Source organism: Corvus moneduloides, chromosome 25 (assembly GCF_009650955.1).
Source record: "Corvus moneduloides isolate bCorMon1 chromosome 25, bCorMon1.pri, whole genome shotgun sequence".
NCBI lineage: Eukaryota > Metazoa > Chordata > Aves > Passeriformes > Corvidae > Corvus > Corvus moneduloides.
Window position 1 is genome coordinate 5,292,770 of NC_045500.1, and position 15,275 is coordinate 5,308,044.

Below are 15,275 nucleotides of genomic sequence, written 5' to 3' on the forward strand. Positions count from 1 at the left end.
CCGCACGGAGGTCACCGAGCGCCGCCGGCCCCGGTCCGCCCGGCCCAGCCCGGCTTCAGCCGCAGCCCCAGCCCCAGCATGTGGCGGGTGTTGGCGCGACGCGTGTCCCGGGGCGCGGCCGGGGCGCCCGGCCTGGTGCGGCCCCGCCGAGCGCTCGGGGCCGGGGTCGGGGCCGGGGCCGTCCCGGCCCGGCGCGGCCCGGCCTGGGGCGGCCCCGCGCCCCGCCCGCTGCTGCCGCCGCCCGCCTGGCCCCGGCTCGTCCCGTGCCGCTGCTGCAGCCTCCCGGCGCACCAGAAGGTGAGAGACACCCCCGAACCCATTATCCCGCGTGTCCCCCGTGTCCCCTTCCTGCCCCTTCGCTTTCCCCCTCCGGGTTTTCCGTCCCCTCCCCGTGCGGCTCAGTTTGCCCCAGGGACAGAACTTTGGGATCATCAAGGCTGGAAAAGACCTTTAGGATCAGCAACCCAGCACTGCTGATGGAGCCCCCACACCACAGCGCCCACACGGCTCTCGGACACCTCCGGGGATGGGGACTCCACCACCTCCGTGGGGAAACCTATTCCAGCGCCTGACCGCACAAACAGGGAAAAAATCGGCGGTTTTTGTGCCTTTGGCACCACCCTGCCTCAAGTCCCTGGATGGCGGTTGGGTACTACTTCCATCATCTCTGTCTTTTATCTCAGCCCCACTGTTGGTCCCTTGGCAGACCCAGGCCAAGACCTGGCTCTCTGTAACCCTTTCTTGGTAGAATCGTAGAGTGTTACGGGGTTGGAATGGACCTTAAAGCCATGTGCAGGGACACCCTCCACTATCCCAGATTTCTCCAAGCTCCATCCAGCCTGACCTGGAATAATTCCAGGGATGGGGCAATCACAGCCTCTCCCCTCAGCACCCAGTGTGGGTTTGCCCAGGGTTCTTCACCAGCATCTTGGGGCAGTCCTGTGGATTTGCAGCAGCTTTGTGCCCCCCATCCCAGGCTGAGCTGAGGATTTGTCTCTGTCCTGTGTGTGACTCCTGCTGCTGGATCTGTCAGGGTTGGTGACACTGTCCTGTCCCTCACAGGTGGCACTGCCAGCGCTGTCCCCCACGATGCAAATGGGCACCATCGCGCGCTGGGAGAAGAAGGAGGGGGACAAGATCAATGAAGGGGATCTCATAGCAGAGGTATCCTGGGGATGAGGCTGGGCTGGTCTCTCACGAGCTGCACGTGTGGCCTGGGGGCTGTCCCTGGCCGAAGACAGATTTTGGATGACAGATCCCAAGGGATGTCGGTGGGAGGAAGTGGCTGTCAGCCTCTCAGAGCTGGTTTGAGGGCAAACTTCTCTAGAGCTGCCGCCTCAGGGTGATTTTTCCAGAACTGTGACCCTACCACAGACTGGGAGGCTCTGGGCTCACCATTTCCTGTTCTCTCTCAAAGGTGGAGACAGACAAAGCTACAGTTGGCTTTGAGAGCCTAGAGGAATGTTACCTGGCCAAGATCCTGGTGCCAGAAGGAACAAGGGATGTTCCTATTGGGGCCATAATATGTATCACAGTAGACAAGTATGTATTTTCCTAACCCTTGACTTGAATTTTCCCTTTCGGGGCTTCTGGGGTGCTTTTTGTGAAAGGCTGAGACCATCACCTGATGGGATTTGGGGCTCTGTGTTTTCTTTTAGGCCTGAATATATTGATGCCTTCAAAAACTACACCCTGGATTCTGCAGCAGCTGCTCCCCCCGCAGCCTCAGTGCCTCCCCCTCCAGCTGCAGCCCCCTCCCCACCATCTCAGCCTTCTCCTCAGGCCCCTGGCAGCTCTTACCCTCCTCACATGCAGGTAAGAGAGCACTGCTCCTGCTTTAAGGCTTGCTGCACTCTTTTTCTGCCCCTGGCATTGCTACCTGTGGGGGATTTTGTCAGAAAAACTGTCTGGAATGGGAATTTATTAACAGTGCCACTTCAGTTGTTGTGTGCTTAAAGCAGGTGTTGGGGAACATCCCAGAAAGCTTTTTTAATAAATTTATTTCAGCATTTGAGCTGCTGGTGGAGGAGAGACTTGTTTCTCCAGGGTTGTTGTCTTGAAAAACATGCTAAATCTGTATTACTTGGACAGTTGTGGTATAACAAGACCTTGTGCTTAGTGTGAATAAGATCTGCTCATATTGCAGAGCAGAGCTCGTCTGTGATGCTCTGGTGAACACACCGGGTGTGTCTGTGGGTCACTAATAACGAGTTGTGTTTGTGGATGATCTTTTTGCCTTGTTTAGATAATGAAGTGTACCTCCACTGATGGATCTGAGCACTTTGTACAGGGGGTTGCTTTGACATTCCTTTGGAAAAGAAAATCTGGAATACTAAACCAAATCCCACAGATAAAACATGTGGGAACTGATTTGTCTGAGGTGTTACTCAAAGTCAGTAATAAAAGAATTAGTGAATAGCTTCTTAATCTGTGTTTTGGCTACTAAAGTTGCTTCCTTCCCTCTGCTTGCCCCCCTGCCCAGTTTTGCTCCACATGTGTGTGTCACAGTGACAAAGTGACTTGCTCCAGCCTTCCTTAGCCTTGCAGGTGGCAGCTCTAAGATGATAGCAGTGATGATTATTTTGACTTATCCATTTCTTGCCCTCTGCTCTTGCTTGCTCTCCTGCTCAGACCTTGCTAAAAGAAGCCAGAGCAGCACTGTGGGACAGCTCTGTGCTTGGCCGTCATGGAGCCAGGCCTAGGAGTGCATTAAAGCTGCTTCTTTAGGTTGGCATCATTTCTCAGGAGTTCAGACTGTGTTCCTGAGCCTTCTGGATGAGCAGGATCTGATTGTGTTGTGTTCTCTGGCTTCCCAGATCACTCTCCCTGCTCTGTCACCAACCATGACGATGGGCACAGTGCAGAGGTGGGAGAAGAAGGTTGGGGAGAAGCTGAATGAGGGAGACTTACTGGCCGAAATTGAGACAGATAAAGCCACAATAGGTGAGTCCACAGCCCAGAGTGGGTGAGGTGCCCTTGGCAGGATCCCCAGCAGCCTCTGCCCGCTCCTCTGGCTGGGCTGCTCAGGTGATGCCATGATGATTTTTGCCTTTTGTTTTTATACACCTTTTATGTATTCTCAGTACCCTTAGCAGAGATACTTGTAATTCTTTGAGCCTGATATCTTAGCATAGTCCTGGTATTCTTCTAGGCCAGAAGACTCCTAAAGGCCTCACAGGAGGCTGGAAAGCCTTACCCTGTCTTGAGAAACCAAGGCCCCTCTAGAACACATCCTGTAAACTAGGATTAGTCCCATCTGGGGGGAATACTTTAGAACAGGGAGATGTCACACCATTCATTGGGACGTCTCTGTCAGAGATGCTAATTGGCAAGGTCTGTAAATTGTACACGCGATGTGTGTGTGCATTTTGGCATGTTCCACCCTGACGGATTGTTGCACCACAAGGATCCTTATTAAAAACCCTTTTATCCCTTAACCATGTCTGGCTTTTGATTCTAGGACCAGGGAAAAGGTCCTAGAATCACAGGGGATGATGCTGTGGGACAAGTTTTGTTAACATCTCATTCCATTGGAGAGCTAAACGCTGGAGCTCCTAGGAACACTTCTGTTTCCTCATTAATCCTTCTTGGCAAGTGCATGGAGAGGTTTCCCTGCTGGAGAGGGTTCTCCTGCAGGACAGGGCTTCAGCTGCCAGAGTCTCCAGCAGCAGCATTTAGAGCAGCTCTTCAGCTCCTCAGTGTTGTTTCTCTCCCTTGCAGGGTTTGAAGTGCAGGAGGAAGGCTACCTGGCAAAGATCTTGGTGCCTGAAGGAACAAGAGATGTGCCCTTAGGAACTGCTCTGTGCATCATTGTGGAGAAGGAGGCTGATATTCCAGCCTTTGCTGACTACCAGGCTGCTGCAGCCACTGACATGAAGGCCCCAGCTCCTCCTCCTCCTCCTCCTCCACCGGTAAGGAGACCTCATGGGCACCACTTAGGAGTTTGAGCTGAGCTGTTGTTGCAGTGTGAAGCCCTGGCTTCAACAGGAGTGTTCTGATTTGTGAGTGCATGGCTGATCCATGTGTTGAGAAGTGATCACCACAACCTACAGCAGGTTTTCTTCATTATGGTCTTTTTCCCAGCCTGTTGCTTGTGCCAGTTCTGATTCCTTGCAAACGGGGAGCATAAGTCCTTTATTTTATTTGATGTATAGCCCAGCAGCTCAGCTGACCTCCTTCCAGTGAGTTTCTGATTTAGTTTCTGCCACTGGCAGCCTTTGTGCAGATTAGTGATTATCTGTTGATTGATAATTAGATGGGCCAATTCTCTTGCTGTGCCTTCCACTGATGACTTTGATTCTTTGTTAAGGTGATGGCAACTCCTGCAGCTGCTCCTCCTCCTCCCCAGCCTGCTGCTGCTCCTGCCCCAGCAGCCCCCACGGCGGGGCCACCCCACAAAGGAAGGGTCGTGGTCAGTCCCCTGGCAAAGAAATTGGCAGCAGAGAAAGGAATCGACCTTACCCAAGTGAAAGGTACCTTTCCTTTCCACCTCCTTGCTCTCACTATCAATCTTCTGTCCCTGTAGATCTGTATTTCCCTCTTCTTCCTGGCAGGAACACCCTGACTGTGCAGCTGTCAACCAGGAGTTGTGTTCAATGATTTCTCTCTGTTGAATAAAACTGGTACCTTTAGAAGCAAAGCCATGTTGGAAATAATCAAAATCCTCTCCCATTTTCCTTTGCCCCTTTCAGGTACTGGACCAGATGGCAGAATCACCAAAAAAGATGTGGAGTCATTTGTGCCATCAAAGGCTGCTCCAGTGAGTAGGCTGGAAACCTGTGGGAATGGATGTTACAGGGATGGAAAGGCTCTGTGGAAGGGCAGCTCCTACATGGAACTGGCATTGCTGGATTTTGTGGGCTGTGGTGACTGTAAAATTGTGACATTTAACCTGTCAGAAACACAGATGAAGCTTTATCCCTTTATTTATCCCTTTGATATTCCACTGAGGAAGAAACCAGTGTGCTCCCAACCCTTCCTTTGGTTGCTAAATCTTCATGGGCTGAGGTCAGCCCAGTCCCAGCTGGTCCAGCACTGCTGAACAGAGCAGATCAGAAGGAAAGCCAGACCTAGGAACCACCAGCCTGTTGCTGTTAGCCCAAAACTGTTCTGATCCCGTGGTTTGTGTTTTCCCTGAGCCGCTGGAGGTGTTGCTGTGTGTGCTGCAGTTTGGGAGAGCCCTCCTGTAAAACAACCAGAGCAGGACTGGCTGCTCAGGGAGCTTCACAGCAACGTCTGTCGGTGCTGTATTGCTAAATCACTCAATACTGCATTTAATAAAAATACTGGGGTTAGAAGGAACCTTGTGGGTACTGGAGAGGAGAGGCTGAGGAGAAATAGCTGCTGCTCGGACCAAGAGGCAGCTTGGTCTCAGCCATGAGTTGCAGTTGCTCTTTGGGTGTTTCTGGGGGTGATGCTGGTGTTCCCTGCAGGCTGCAGCTCTGGAGGCAGTTCCTGCTGCAGTGGCAGCAGCACCCGAGGGGACCTTCACGGACATCCCCATCAGCAACATTCGCAGGGTAAGAAGATGTCAGTCTTTTCCAAGATCATTATTTTCAGCCAGGAATTTTCCAGGCTGATCTGTGTTCCTTGCTCTGCACACCCCCAGGTCATTGCTCAGAGGCTGATGCAGTCCAAACAAACAATACCTCACTACTACCTGTCCATTGATGTCAACATGGGAAAAGTCCTGGTGCTAAGGAAAGAACTCAATCAGGTGAGTTCTGGCCTCTTGGCTAGGAAAAAACCACTCTTTTCAGTGCCTTTTGTGGGTCAGTTCTGGACTGTCTGTCATTTTTCTCATGTCTGCTGATTCCTGGCTTCCCTAAGGGGCTGCTCTGAGTCTGCTTGGTGGTGATTCTTTATTTCAGATGGAAAATAAAAGGATAGAAAGCTTTTTAATAGTTAGAAACATTAAAAAAATTAGAATAATAATTCTAAGCCAAGTTTCCAGAAAACTAAACATTAAAAAAACTTTCTTAAATTATGAAGGAGATGCTTTCACCTCCTAAATTGTCTTTGAATATTAATGCTTGCAAGTGGTGTGATTGTTTTCTAACATTTCCTGGGAACTGCAGTGACTGCCCTTGTTAGCTGGGGTGATGTGCAGGGGACAAACTGACACCTGGAATCTCTTTATTTGCAGGAGGTCTCGGATAACATTAAACTTTCTGTCAATGATTTCATAATTAAAGCTTCTGCTTTGGCATGCTTGAAGGTGCCTGAGGCAAATTCTTCATGGATGGACACAGTTATTAGGCAGTAAGTTTATGGCATGGTCAGAGCCAGAAACTTCCTTTGTTCATGGCAAAACGGCAGAACTTCTTCTGGGATTTGAGGGAGGGAAAAAGTATAATGCAAAGATGAGAGGTTTTGTTAAACTGGTAAAATCTTTGAGTCTAAGGCTGGTGTGCAAGGTGAAACAATTGTTGCAAATTAATGGCAATTTTGGGTTGTCTGGACTGTTTTTTGGAATTTTTCATGTTTGTTCTCTTGCTGGAGTGATTTCATCTGCTGTGTGTGTTGCAGGAATCACGTGGTGGATGTGAGTGTGGCCGTCAGCACTCCCGCAGGGCTCATCACCCCCATCGTCTTCAACGCTCACATCAAGGGCCTGGCTGCCATCAGCAAGGACGTGGCTTCCCTGGCAGCCAAAGCCCGGGAAGGGAAGCTCCAGCCTCATGAATTCCAGGTGAGAAACTTGGGTTGCTGTTCAACTCTGCAGCTCTTGACTTGTTTAAAAGGAGCAAAGGCTGTTCTGTGATGTTTGAGCTTTGTTCAGTAATCACAGAATATCCTGAGTGGGAAGGGACCCAAGGGATCACTGAATCCAGCTCCTGGCCCTGCACAGACACCCCCAAATCCCACCCTGGGCATCCCTGGCAGCGCTGTCCAAATGCTCCTGGAGCTCTGGCAGCCTTGGGGCCGTGCCCATTCCCTGGGCAGCCTGGGCAGTGCCCAGCACCCTCTGGGGGAAGAACCTTTCCCTGATCTCCAGCCCAAACCTCCCTTGGCACAGCTCCAGCCACTTCCTGGGTCCTGTCCCTGGTCACCAAAGAGCCTCCCCTCATCAGGAAGCTGCAGGCTGGGATGAGGTCGTCTCCTCCTCATATTCCCACATAAACCAGTTTTTGTGAGTTTGACCATGAATGTTTGTTTTCTTCTAGGGTGGTACTTTCACAATTTCCAATTTAGGAATGTATGGGATTAAGAATTTCTCTGCCATAATCAATCCACCTCAAGCCTGCATCCTGGCAGTGGGTTCCTCAAAAGAAACGCTAGTGCCAGCTGATAATGAGAAAGGGTGAGTTTCGTCTGATCCTGAACTCAAACTCTTAAATCATGCCTAGTTTCCTAACACCTACATTAGATAACAATTTAAAAAACCCTAAAATGTATTGTTTACACAGTGTTTTCAGTACTTGCTTCAATGTGCATTTAAAGAAAACCTAAAGGATGGATTATAATTCAGGTGTCCTCTGTGTAATATCCCCTTGCTTGGAACTAAAATGCTTCTTTTTCTTTGTGTGAGGCTGTCCTTGTGCTGCAAGGAAAGCTGAGCTCCCTGCCCTAAGGGGAACATACAGAGGTGTTTTTAGTGCCTCAGAGAAGTTACTTCCTTAGTTTTCCTCAGAGAAGGAATGAACATGATCTGCTCTCTGGTGCAATTGGGAGAAACATCTGTCACCAAGTGCCAGCTGCTATTCCTGGCTCTCCAGGAGAAGCCTTTCTGCTGTGTAAGTGGCACTGCCTCGCAGGGGAGTGTGTTAACCTTTCCTTTTGTTTTTCTCCCAGCTTTGATGTGGCCAGCATGATGTCTGTCACCCTGAGCTGTGACCACCGTGTTGTGGATGGAGCAGTTGGAGCACAGTGGCTGGCTGAGTTCAAGAATTTCCTTGAAAAGCCAGTAACCATGCTGCTATAATTTAACCATGCAAAGCAGAGTTTTCCTGGGTCACACTGTTGTGTTTTAAACAAGCTATTTAGACTTTAGTGTTCAGACTTTGAGAGAGTTCCTTTTTTTATTTAAAATATGTATTATATTATCTGGTAATGTTATTTACCAGTCTGTACAGAAAAAAAGTTTGCAAAAGTGCTTTTCAGAGCAATATTACAGCTACACTGTATTTTTATACAGTTAGTTAACTTGCAAACTCTTCCAAAACAGAGTTAAGCATCCCAGATTTAAAAAAAAAAAAATTATCCTGGCATTGTGCCAGCTGCTTCTAAACTCGGGTGCCCAGGGGGTGCATACCAACAGTTTCATGACCTCAGTGTTGTGAGAGACTGGAATTTCAAACATTTCACAGGAGCACAGATGAGATGGTCACAGAAAGGTACCAGCAGGAGGGGAATTCCCATTTGTCCTGTCCCTGGGGCAGGGGAGATGGCACATGCACTGAGGGACTGAAGTGCCTGGGGATAGAGTCTCAAAGGCCAAGTGCTGCTGTTCAAAGCCTTTTTGGAACCTGGCACTGGCTGGGACCTTCTCAGCTACGTGATCCCTTTTGAGCACTTTAAGGTGAAAGAGCACTGCTGTCTGTGGGGTCACAGCTCTCGGTACCACAGGGAATGTGCTGTCTTCTCATGGACTCTCACTGACATCTGCTTTTGTATGGAAACTCTGTAGCTGCTGTTCCTCTGGCTAAGTTAAGCCCAGGCTCTGATGCCATGGAAGTAACTCGCAGAATGTTCAATGTGTGTTGGAAGCCAATGTAGACAAATCACACGTGCTGATAATCCAGGGGATGTTAATCATGTGAGGACTCGGATGTTTGGAATTTTTCATTTCAGGCATTCTACCATAGGAAGCTCTGACTTAAGCCACTGGAACTGCAGACCTTCCCTGGGTTGTCTGTGTTGTCCAGCCTCGGTAAAGCTGCAGAATGTGCTCTCCATGTACATATTGTATGTAAGGTGCTTCTCTAGTCTGTTGGACTCATGTTCAGTTACCCCAGGCATTGTATACTGTGAGGGTGCAGTGCTGAACATTCTGAAATTCCACTTTCCACATGGAAATGTTCATGTGAAAAAGGACAACCGTGCAGTAATGACAGAGTGACCAGGAGAATTAAACAGGGGGGCAGAGTTGGGGGAAAAAAAAAAAGAAGTTGTTCAGGCTGATCCTGTTATTCTGTATATTGCATTAAGTACTGTCTCCTGTAAAGTTCTACAGAATTCACTAAAGATATTGAAAGAAAATACTGTGGAAATTAAATATTTTTGTGGGAACTATTTAGTGTCTGGTTGCTGTGATACCTGGTTTTCATGCCTTGCTTAAGCAAAAAACCAAAAAAGTGCATTAAGGTTTTGGATTTTCTTGAATGACCTGAAATGCCCTGATTCTAGACTGGCTCTAGTGAACCCATGTTCCATTAAATGTTTGGAATTGACAACTACTAAACCATGTCCCAGTGCTTTTCTCTTCAGTTGTGTGTGGCTTCACTGCTCTGGGTCAGTGCTCTGCAGCCTTTCGGTCTCCCAGTGAAACTCACCCTATTAACCTGAACTTCCATCACAGATCTTCCCAGACATTTGCTTTTTGCTGTCTGCAGCTTCCTCTCTGCACTGTTCACCTGGGCACCTGTGGGGCCATGTGTGACAGGTTGTTCCAGTGTTAAATACTTAAAGAGAGCTGCTCTAACCATCTGAATCCTGTCCATTTATTTAACAAAAACACATCACCACTGTTACTGCTGTCCCTTGAATGGCGTAGTAAAGCATGTGGGCATTGGTGGTTCTTTACTACAGCTCTTAATTGCAGATAACAAGTACTGTAACTAAATATTCAAGTATTCTTTGAATATTTACAATATTTGCTCATTTTTTTTCCTAAGTTTGCTGGTGCTACTGTTCCTCCAGCCTTAATTTCCTACTTGCACCTTCTAAAGGCATTTGAGATACTCACCCCAGTGATTAAAAAGTGAATTAAAAACACCCTAAACCCCATCACCACCAAAGATTCTCACTCTGGGCTTTTGTTGTGCAATCTGTGCCCAGGTACTGGGCAGGATGCAGGAGTTGAGGACCTGCCTTGGCAGCTGCTGCTGTGATAAACAATGCCCCTTTGGCTTTGTCCAACGCTGCTGTGGCTGTTTCTTCAGTCTGGCAAGTCTAGCTGGAATTTGTATTTCTCAGGACCCTCAATGATGATGTCCTAAACCACAATTAAAATCCATGATTAACTGACGGGGAATTAGCAGTGAGCATTTCTGGGGACACAAAACACAAGGTTCTTTCTGCTGCCTTACCTTTGAAATCCTCAGAAGCAGAGCTGCCCTTGGGCAGTTCAGTTCTGAGCTCAGTTCAGAGCGGTCTCTTGTTTGCATCCTTCGCAGTGACCCCTCCCTGCACAGGGCTGCTGTCCCTACTGGAAATCTCCTCTAGCAGGGGCCCCTCTGGTCCAAAACTTCAAGAAGTTTCACTCATTTTCCCCAAGCTGTGTTTCTGCAGAAGTGGCTCATGGTAACTTTGCTAAATACTGGCTAAGAACAGTATCCATGATTAAGGAAAACAATTAATTAAAAGGTAATTAAAACAATTAATTAAATTTTAAATAAGACTTAAAATTTAATTAATACTTATTATGTAAGGTTCTATTGAAACAGTTAAAATTGGATTTAAACCATTACTTAAAATTTTGTTAGTTAAGTAATTGATTCAAACTATTAACAAGTTATGTAGTTTCCAGCATTACCCAACCTCAATGTTTCTGGGAATTTTTCCCGTTTGGGGATTTTTTTCCCCCAAAAACCAGGACTCCTTCAGAGCTGCCACCTGCTGTCCCCGGCCCATCGCGGTGTCCCGCAGCGGAGCCCCGGCGGTCCCAGTGACGGGGAGCGGCGCGGGGGCAGCGCGGGCAGAGGCCGGGGCTGGATGCGGTGCCGGGCCCGGCGGTACCGGCTCGGTTCGGGTCAGTCGAGGCCTCCCGGAGCCCCGCGGCCCTCACGGCGCTGGCGGCCATGGCGGCCCCGTTGCCCGGGAGACGGCGCCGGAAGCGGCGCGCGCGCGGCCCCGCGCGTTTCCGCGTCCCTCGCCCGGCCCGGCCCGGCCCGGCCCGGCCCCGCCGCCGCCAAACAAACACGGCCAGCACCGCCAGCAGCGCCAGCACCGCGCCCGGCCCGGGCCCGCTGCAGCGCCCGCAGCATGTCCCGGGTGCCCGTGGGGAAGGTGCTGCTGCGCAACGTCATCCGCCACACCGGAGCGCACAACAAGGTGAGGCCCGCGCCGCCCGCGCCTCGCGGGGCCTGCGGGGCGGAGCGGGGCGGCCCCGGGTGCGGGGATATTCTGGGAGTGTGGGGACATCCCTGGGTGCGGGGACATCCCCGAGTGTAGGGGACATCCCCGGGTGTGGGGACATCCCCGGGATGCGGGGGCATCCCCGGGTGCGGGGACGTTGTGGGGGCGCGGGGACATCCTCGGGTGCAGGGACATCCCCGGGGCGCGGGGACATGCCGGGGTGCAGGGAGATCGTGAGGGCGCTGGGACAGCCCGGTGGTGCCACACAGCCATGGGGGAACATCCCGGTGGTGCGGGGACATCCCGAGGCTACAGCACACCCTGGGGTGCGGGGATGTGCCGGTGGTGGTCCTGGTTCATCCCGGTGTGCGGGGACATCCCGGGGGTGCGGGACAGGCTTCGTGCCCCGCTGCTGATGCGGGAGAGGAGAGCGGGAGTGTTTGGCAGAAATAGAAGGAGTTTGGTGAATCGGCCACATCGACATCCTCAGTGTCACTTTCGGTTTAACGCTGTTTGTGTCGACTTCAGTTTAACCTCGTTCCGGTTTCCCCGAGTTTCAGCTTAACCTCGTTTTTCTTGGGTTCTCACCGCGGTGAGGGTGAGGGAATGTGTCTATATTTACTTTAAAAGTAATAAATCTTTAATAGGTTTTAATTTATTTGTTGCACTGCGTATATGCTTTTAATTGCATGGAACAGTTTGAACTTTATGTGCACAGGCAGGATTTTAGTGAAAGATTAAGCAACTCCGTTAAGTTTTGGAAACTACTTCCTGAATCCCTGATATAATTCAGCAGGTCTAACCACCGCCAGGAGGTTCTCCTTTTGGACACAGATATGTGTAAATAATCCTCTATTTGGGGATGGAAAGGTGGCTGTGAGTTTTCCTAGCAGGAGTGTTGAGACTGGAGCTCATGTGCCACATGACTGTGAATTTTCCCTGATGCTAAAGTTGTTTCCCTTCTGTGACTTTCAGCTTCAGGAAGAGACAGAAATGTGGAAAATAAGGGAGTGGGAGAAGCAGACAGAAGAGACTTACTGGAAAAGGCAGAGCAGAATGCTGTCAGACACCTCCAGGTGAGACACATCACAGAAATACTTATTTTCTCCTCAGTGAGTCCCAGGAAAGAGCTCAGGCCTCTGCTTAAGCCTGACCATTTACGTGTTCATTTCGGTGTAAAATCTCCAAGGTACCCGTTAATTAGGTCGGGCTCAGTGGGGCTCTGGGGGTGGAAGGTGTTTTCCCATCTGAAGGAGCTGTTCCCTCTCTGCAGCAGCCGGATGCGCAGCGATGGCTTCGACGAGGAGGGACACAGGGCAGACTGGAAAACCAGGAACCCACAGTTCCTTGACCTGGTGGAAGATGATCTCCTCAGGGCCAGATCCTGGAATAAAAAGCTGTACGAATGTGAAGCCAACATGCCAGACAGGTCTGTGGGGGAATTCATGTGCTGTGGTTGTAATTAAAACATCTTTTTGGAGCCTTGTACCAAAAAACTACACATTTCTGTTCAGTGGAGTTTCACTAAGCAGCCAAAGCCCAGCCCTAAGCTTAATATTTATTACTCTGCCCCCTAAGCTTAAAAAATCTCAAGAAACACAAGTCCAGGGTTGTTTTAAAGAAATCTGCGTTGTAGTCTGAGAGCATAAGGTGTATTTAAATAGTTCCAGCCAAATCAGTCCTATTTCCTTCCTCCCTGTCTGAACTCAGATTCATTCTGTGGCTCTGGCTTTTCAGAGATGGATTTTTGTCCTCAAACACATTGTCTGTTTTTAATGGATGCTTCTGCTTTCTTACAGGTGGGGGCACAGTGGATATAAAGAGTTGTACCCTGAAGAATTTGACACAGACAGGTAAGGCAGACAGACTTGCTGATGGATCCAGAACCTGCCTTCCGACAAGTTCTGCAGGGAATTTTACAAACTGAGTTTCAAATTTTGAATAGAGATCAGCCTTGAATGCAAAGCCTTACTGTTACATGAAAAAAGGTCAAATCCATTAATGTGGTGTGAGTCTTAGGAGAATCTTTTGTAGTAATTAAGATACTCAGGTTTAGCTGCAGTTGCCAAAATCTGTGAATCTGGGAGGTAAATAAATTCTTGCAGTATCCTGGAGAGTGGAAAAATAAGATTTTAAGACAGAATTAATTATTTTTAACCTACACCCAGCAGAATCATCAATATTTTTCAGGCTTACAGATTGGATATAAATGAGTTTCATCACTCAGTGGCTATCAGTTCACCTCCTCCTGTTTTTTTTCCAGTGATCAGCAAGAAGGAGATGAGAAAAATGTTGTCAATGGGAAGAAGAGATCCCACCTGGGGAAGCAAACAGCCCGTGAGTCCCACAAAAGGAAAAAAACCAAGAAATCCCACAAGAAGAAGCAAAAAAAGCGCTCTCACAAAAAGAGGAAGAAAAAGAAAAAGGAGCAGGGGAGAACTTCCACAGATTCCTCCCGGGTGGAGAGCGAGGGCTCGGGAGAGGAGACTCCGAGCACCTGGAAAGGAAAACACAAGCGCAAGAAAAAGCCCAGGAAAGTGCCTGCCAAGGAACCTACCTCTTCTTCTGGGCAGGAGAGTGACTTTTCCCATGCAAGCAGCTCCAGCACCAGCAGCTCTGAGGACACTGAATCCGAGGGGAAGAAGGAGAAGCGGCCCCCAAGGAAGAGAAAGAAGTGTCCCAGCTCCGTGCCGGAGAGGCAGAGTGAAGTGCCGGAGAAGAGGAGCAAGAGGAAGAACTGGAAGGTGGCGGGGGATGAAAAATCTGAGGACAGCTCTGATGAGGACTGAGGGGTCTGGGTGCAGCTCAGACCAGGAGGGAGATCAGAGGCAGGTCTTCGTCACTCAGCACTGCCCCACTGCTCCAACACTGGTTTACACACACCCTGCCAGCCCACGGGGAGCACTGAGCCTGGGCAGCCTGGCTGCCCGTGGACTCACCAGGCAGCAGTGCAGGACAGCACCTACCTGTCCCACAGGTGGGCTCGTCCTGCCAGCCTCAGATTCTTTGGCTGTGATCAGGTTGTTTTTTTCTTAAATTATGTTTGAACAGATTGCTCTTTCGGCTCACCAAAACAATGGCCAGTAGGAGAGAGGACAGGCTGATAAATCAGGCTGATAACAGAGCAAATGTCACTGTAACCTCACGGTAGCTTTGTCTTCCCATCCTCCAGCAAAAGCAGAGCTGTGGGGGAAGGCACAAGGTCAGCTGGACACGGAGGGGAGCTGAGGGAATATTCTCATTCCAGCTGAACATGCAGTGACTTCTTTAATGGTGAAAAAAGCCACCAGTGCATTTGCTTGGTTTAGACTCCTGTCCGGAGCCTGCTGTGGGCTGGCCACCGTGTCTACCTTCCTTCGTTCTCTTTGGGGATGCTGAAACCATTTGTGCTGACAGAGAGGCCTTGGTGGGTGTTGTGTCCTGTCTCTGCTCTGCCCAGTGTGTTACTGGAGAAACTGGTACCAGGCCGTTCTCCCTGCAGCGAACAGCCAAGCCTTTTAATAAAATAAATAAATCCAGATGTGTTTGATGCTTTTGTCATTGTTCTGGAGCAAAGCCCGGGGACAGAGCACAGGACTGGGAGTCTGGGTGGTGCCTGTGTTCTCTGCTGTGTTTGTGCCTGGCCTGACTTGCAGGAGATGAAATCAAGGCACTGGGGAAATGTGTGGGGTGATTGTTGTGTGCTGGACAAGCACAAAACAATGTCAGCGGCCATAAATCCTCACTCCAAGCCCTGAGTGCTGGTCCTTTTTACACTTCAAGTGGAAAGAAAAACAGGATGTTCACGGAGGTGTTTATTGTGTGTACAAATGTGTTTTATTAGTGAACACACAGGTGTGGAGCACCTGGGTCTGCTGCGGGTGTTGTGGGTTTTAAGGCAGAATTATAGAACTACAGAATGTTTGGGCTGGAAGGGAATTGAGAGATATTCCAGTTCCACGGGCAGGACACCTTCCACCAGGCTGCTCCAACCTGGCCGCGGGCACTTCCAAGCAGCCACAGCTTCTCTGGGCAACGCGTGCCAGGGCCTGCCCACG

The 15,275-nt window shown here is 49.8% G+C and overlaps 2 protein-coding genes and 1 long non-coding RNA gene across 4 annotated transcripts; 2 read left to right on the plus strand and 1 right to left on the minus strand.

Moving 5' to 3' along the window:
- Positions 1-9,234, plus strand: DLAT (dihydrolipoamide S-acetyltransferase). Its single transcript, XM_032133793.1, has 14 exons — positions 1-297; positions 1,063-1,164; positions 1,418-1,542; positions 1,659-1,815; positions 2,817-2,943; positions 3,721-3,911; positions 4,310-4,472; positions 4,692-4,759; positions 5,433-5,519; positions 5,609-5,716; positions 6,146-6,261; positions 6,529-6,691; positions 7,167-7,303; positions 7,795-9,234. The coding sequence occupies exons 1-14, from the start codon at positions 79-81 to the stop codon at positions 7,922-7,924; spliced, it is 1,893 nt and encodes a 630-aa protein (XP_031989684.1). The 5' UTR covers positions 1-78; the 3' UTR covers positions 7,925-9,234.
- LOC116455670 lies at positions 8,913-10,964 on the minus strand. 2 transcript variants are annotated; one of them, XR_004244444.1, is made up of 3 exons: positions 10,702-10,964; positions 10,251-10,484; positions 8,913-10,156 (listed from the first exon to the last, which is right to left on the minus strand). It is a non-coding gene; the product is annotated as an uncharacterized LOC116455670 (long non-coding RNA). The 2 variants fall into 2 exon arrangements; XR_004244443.1 differs by having other exon boundaries at positions 10,251-10,964.
- A 70-nt stretch (positions 10,965-11,034) lies between these two features.
- On the plus strand, positions 11,035-14,762 carry NKAPD1 (NKAP domain containing 1). The gene is made up of 5 exons (XM_032133961.1): positions 11,035-11,214; positions 12,214-12,314; positions 12,512-12,667; positions 13,038-13,091; positions 13,502-14,762. The coding sequence occupies exons 1-5, from the start codon at positions 11,146-11,148 to the stop codon at positions 14,025-14,027; spliced, it is 906 nt and encodes a 301-aa protein (XP_031989852.1). The 5' UTR covers positions 11,035-11,145; the 3' UTR covers positions 14,028-14,762.
- The last annotated feature ends 513 nt before the right edge of the window (positions 14,763-15,275 follow it).

Excerpts from the sequence above, each read along its gene's own strand:
- DLAT (XM_032133793.1), top strand. The coding sequence starts at position 79 with ATGTGGCGGGTGTTGGCGCGACGCGTGTCCCGGGGCGCGGCCGGGGCG. Across the intron at positions 6,262-6,528 it reads ATGGACACAGTTATTAGGCA|GAATCACGTGGTGGATGTGA; the intron begins GTAAGTTTATGG and ends TGTGTGTTGCAG. Across the intron at positions 6,692-7,166 it reads TCCAGCCTCATGAATTCCAG|GGTGGTACTTTCACAATTTC; the intron begins GTGAGAAACTTG and ends GTTTTCTTCTAG.
- NKAPD1 (XM_032133961.1), top strand. The coding sequence starts at position 11,146 with ATGTCCCGGGTGCCCGTGGGGAAGGTGCTGCTGCGCAACGTCATCCGC. Across the intron at positions 12,668-13,037 it reads GAAGCCAACATGCCAGACAG|GTGGGGGCACAGTGGATATA; the intron begins GTCTGTGGGGGA and ends GCTTTCTTACAG. Across the intron at positions 13,092-13,501 it reads GAAGAATTTGACACAGACAG|TGATCAGCAAGAAGGAGATG; the intron begins GTAAGGCAGACA and ends TTTTTTTTCCAG.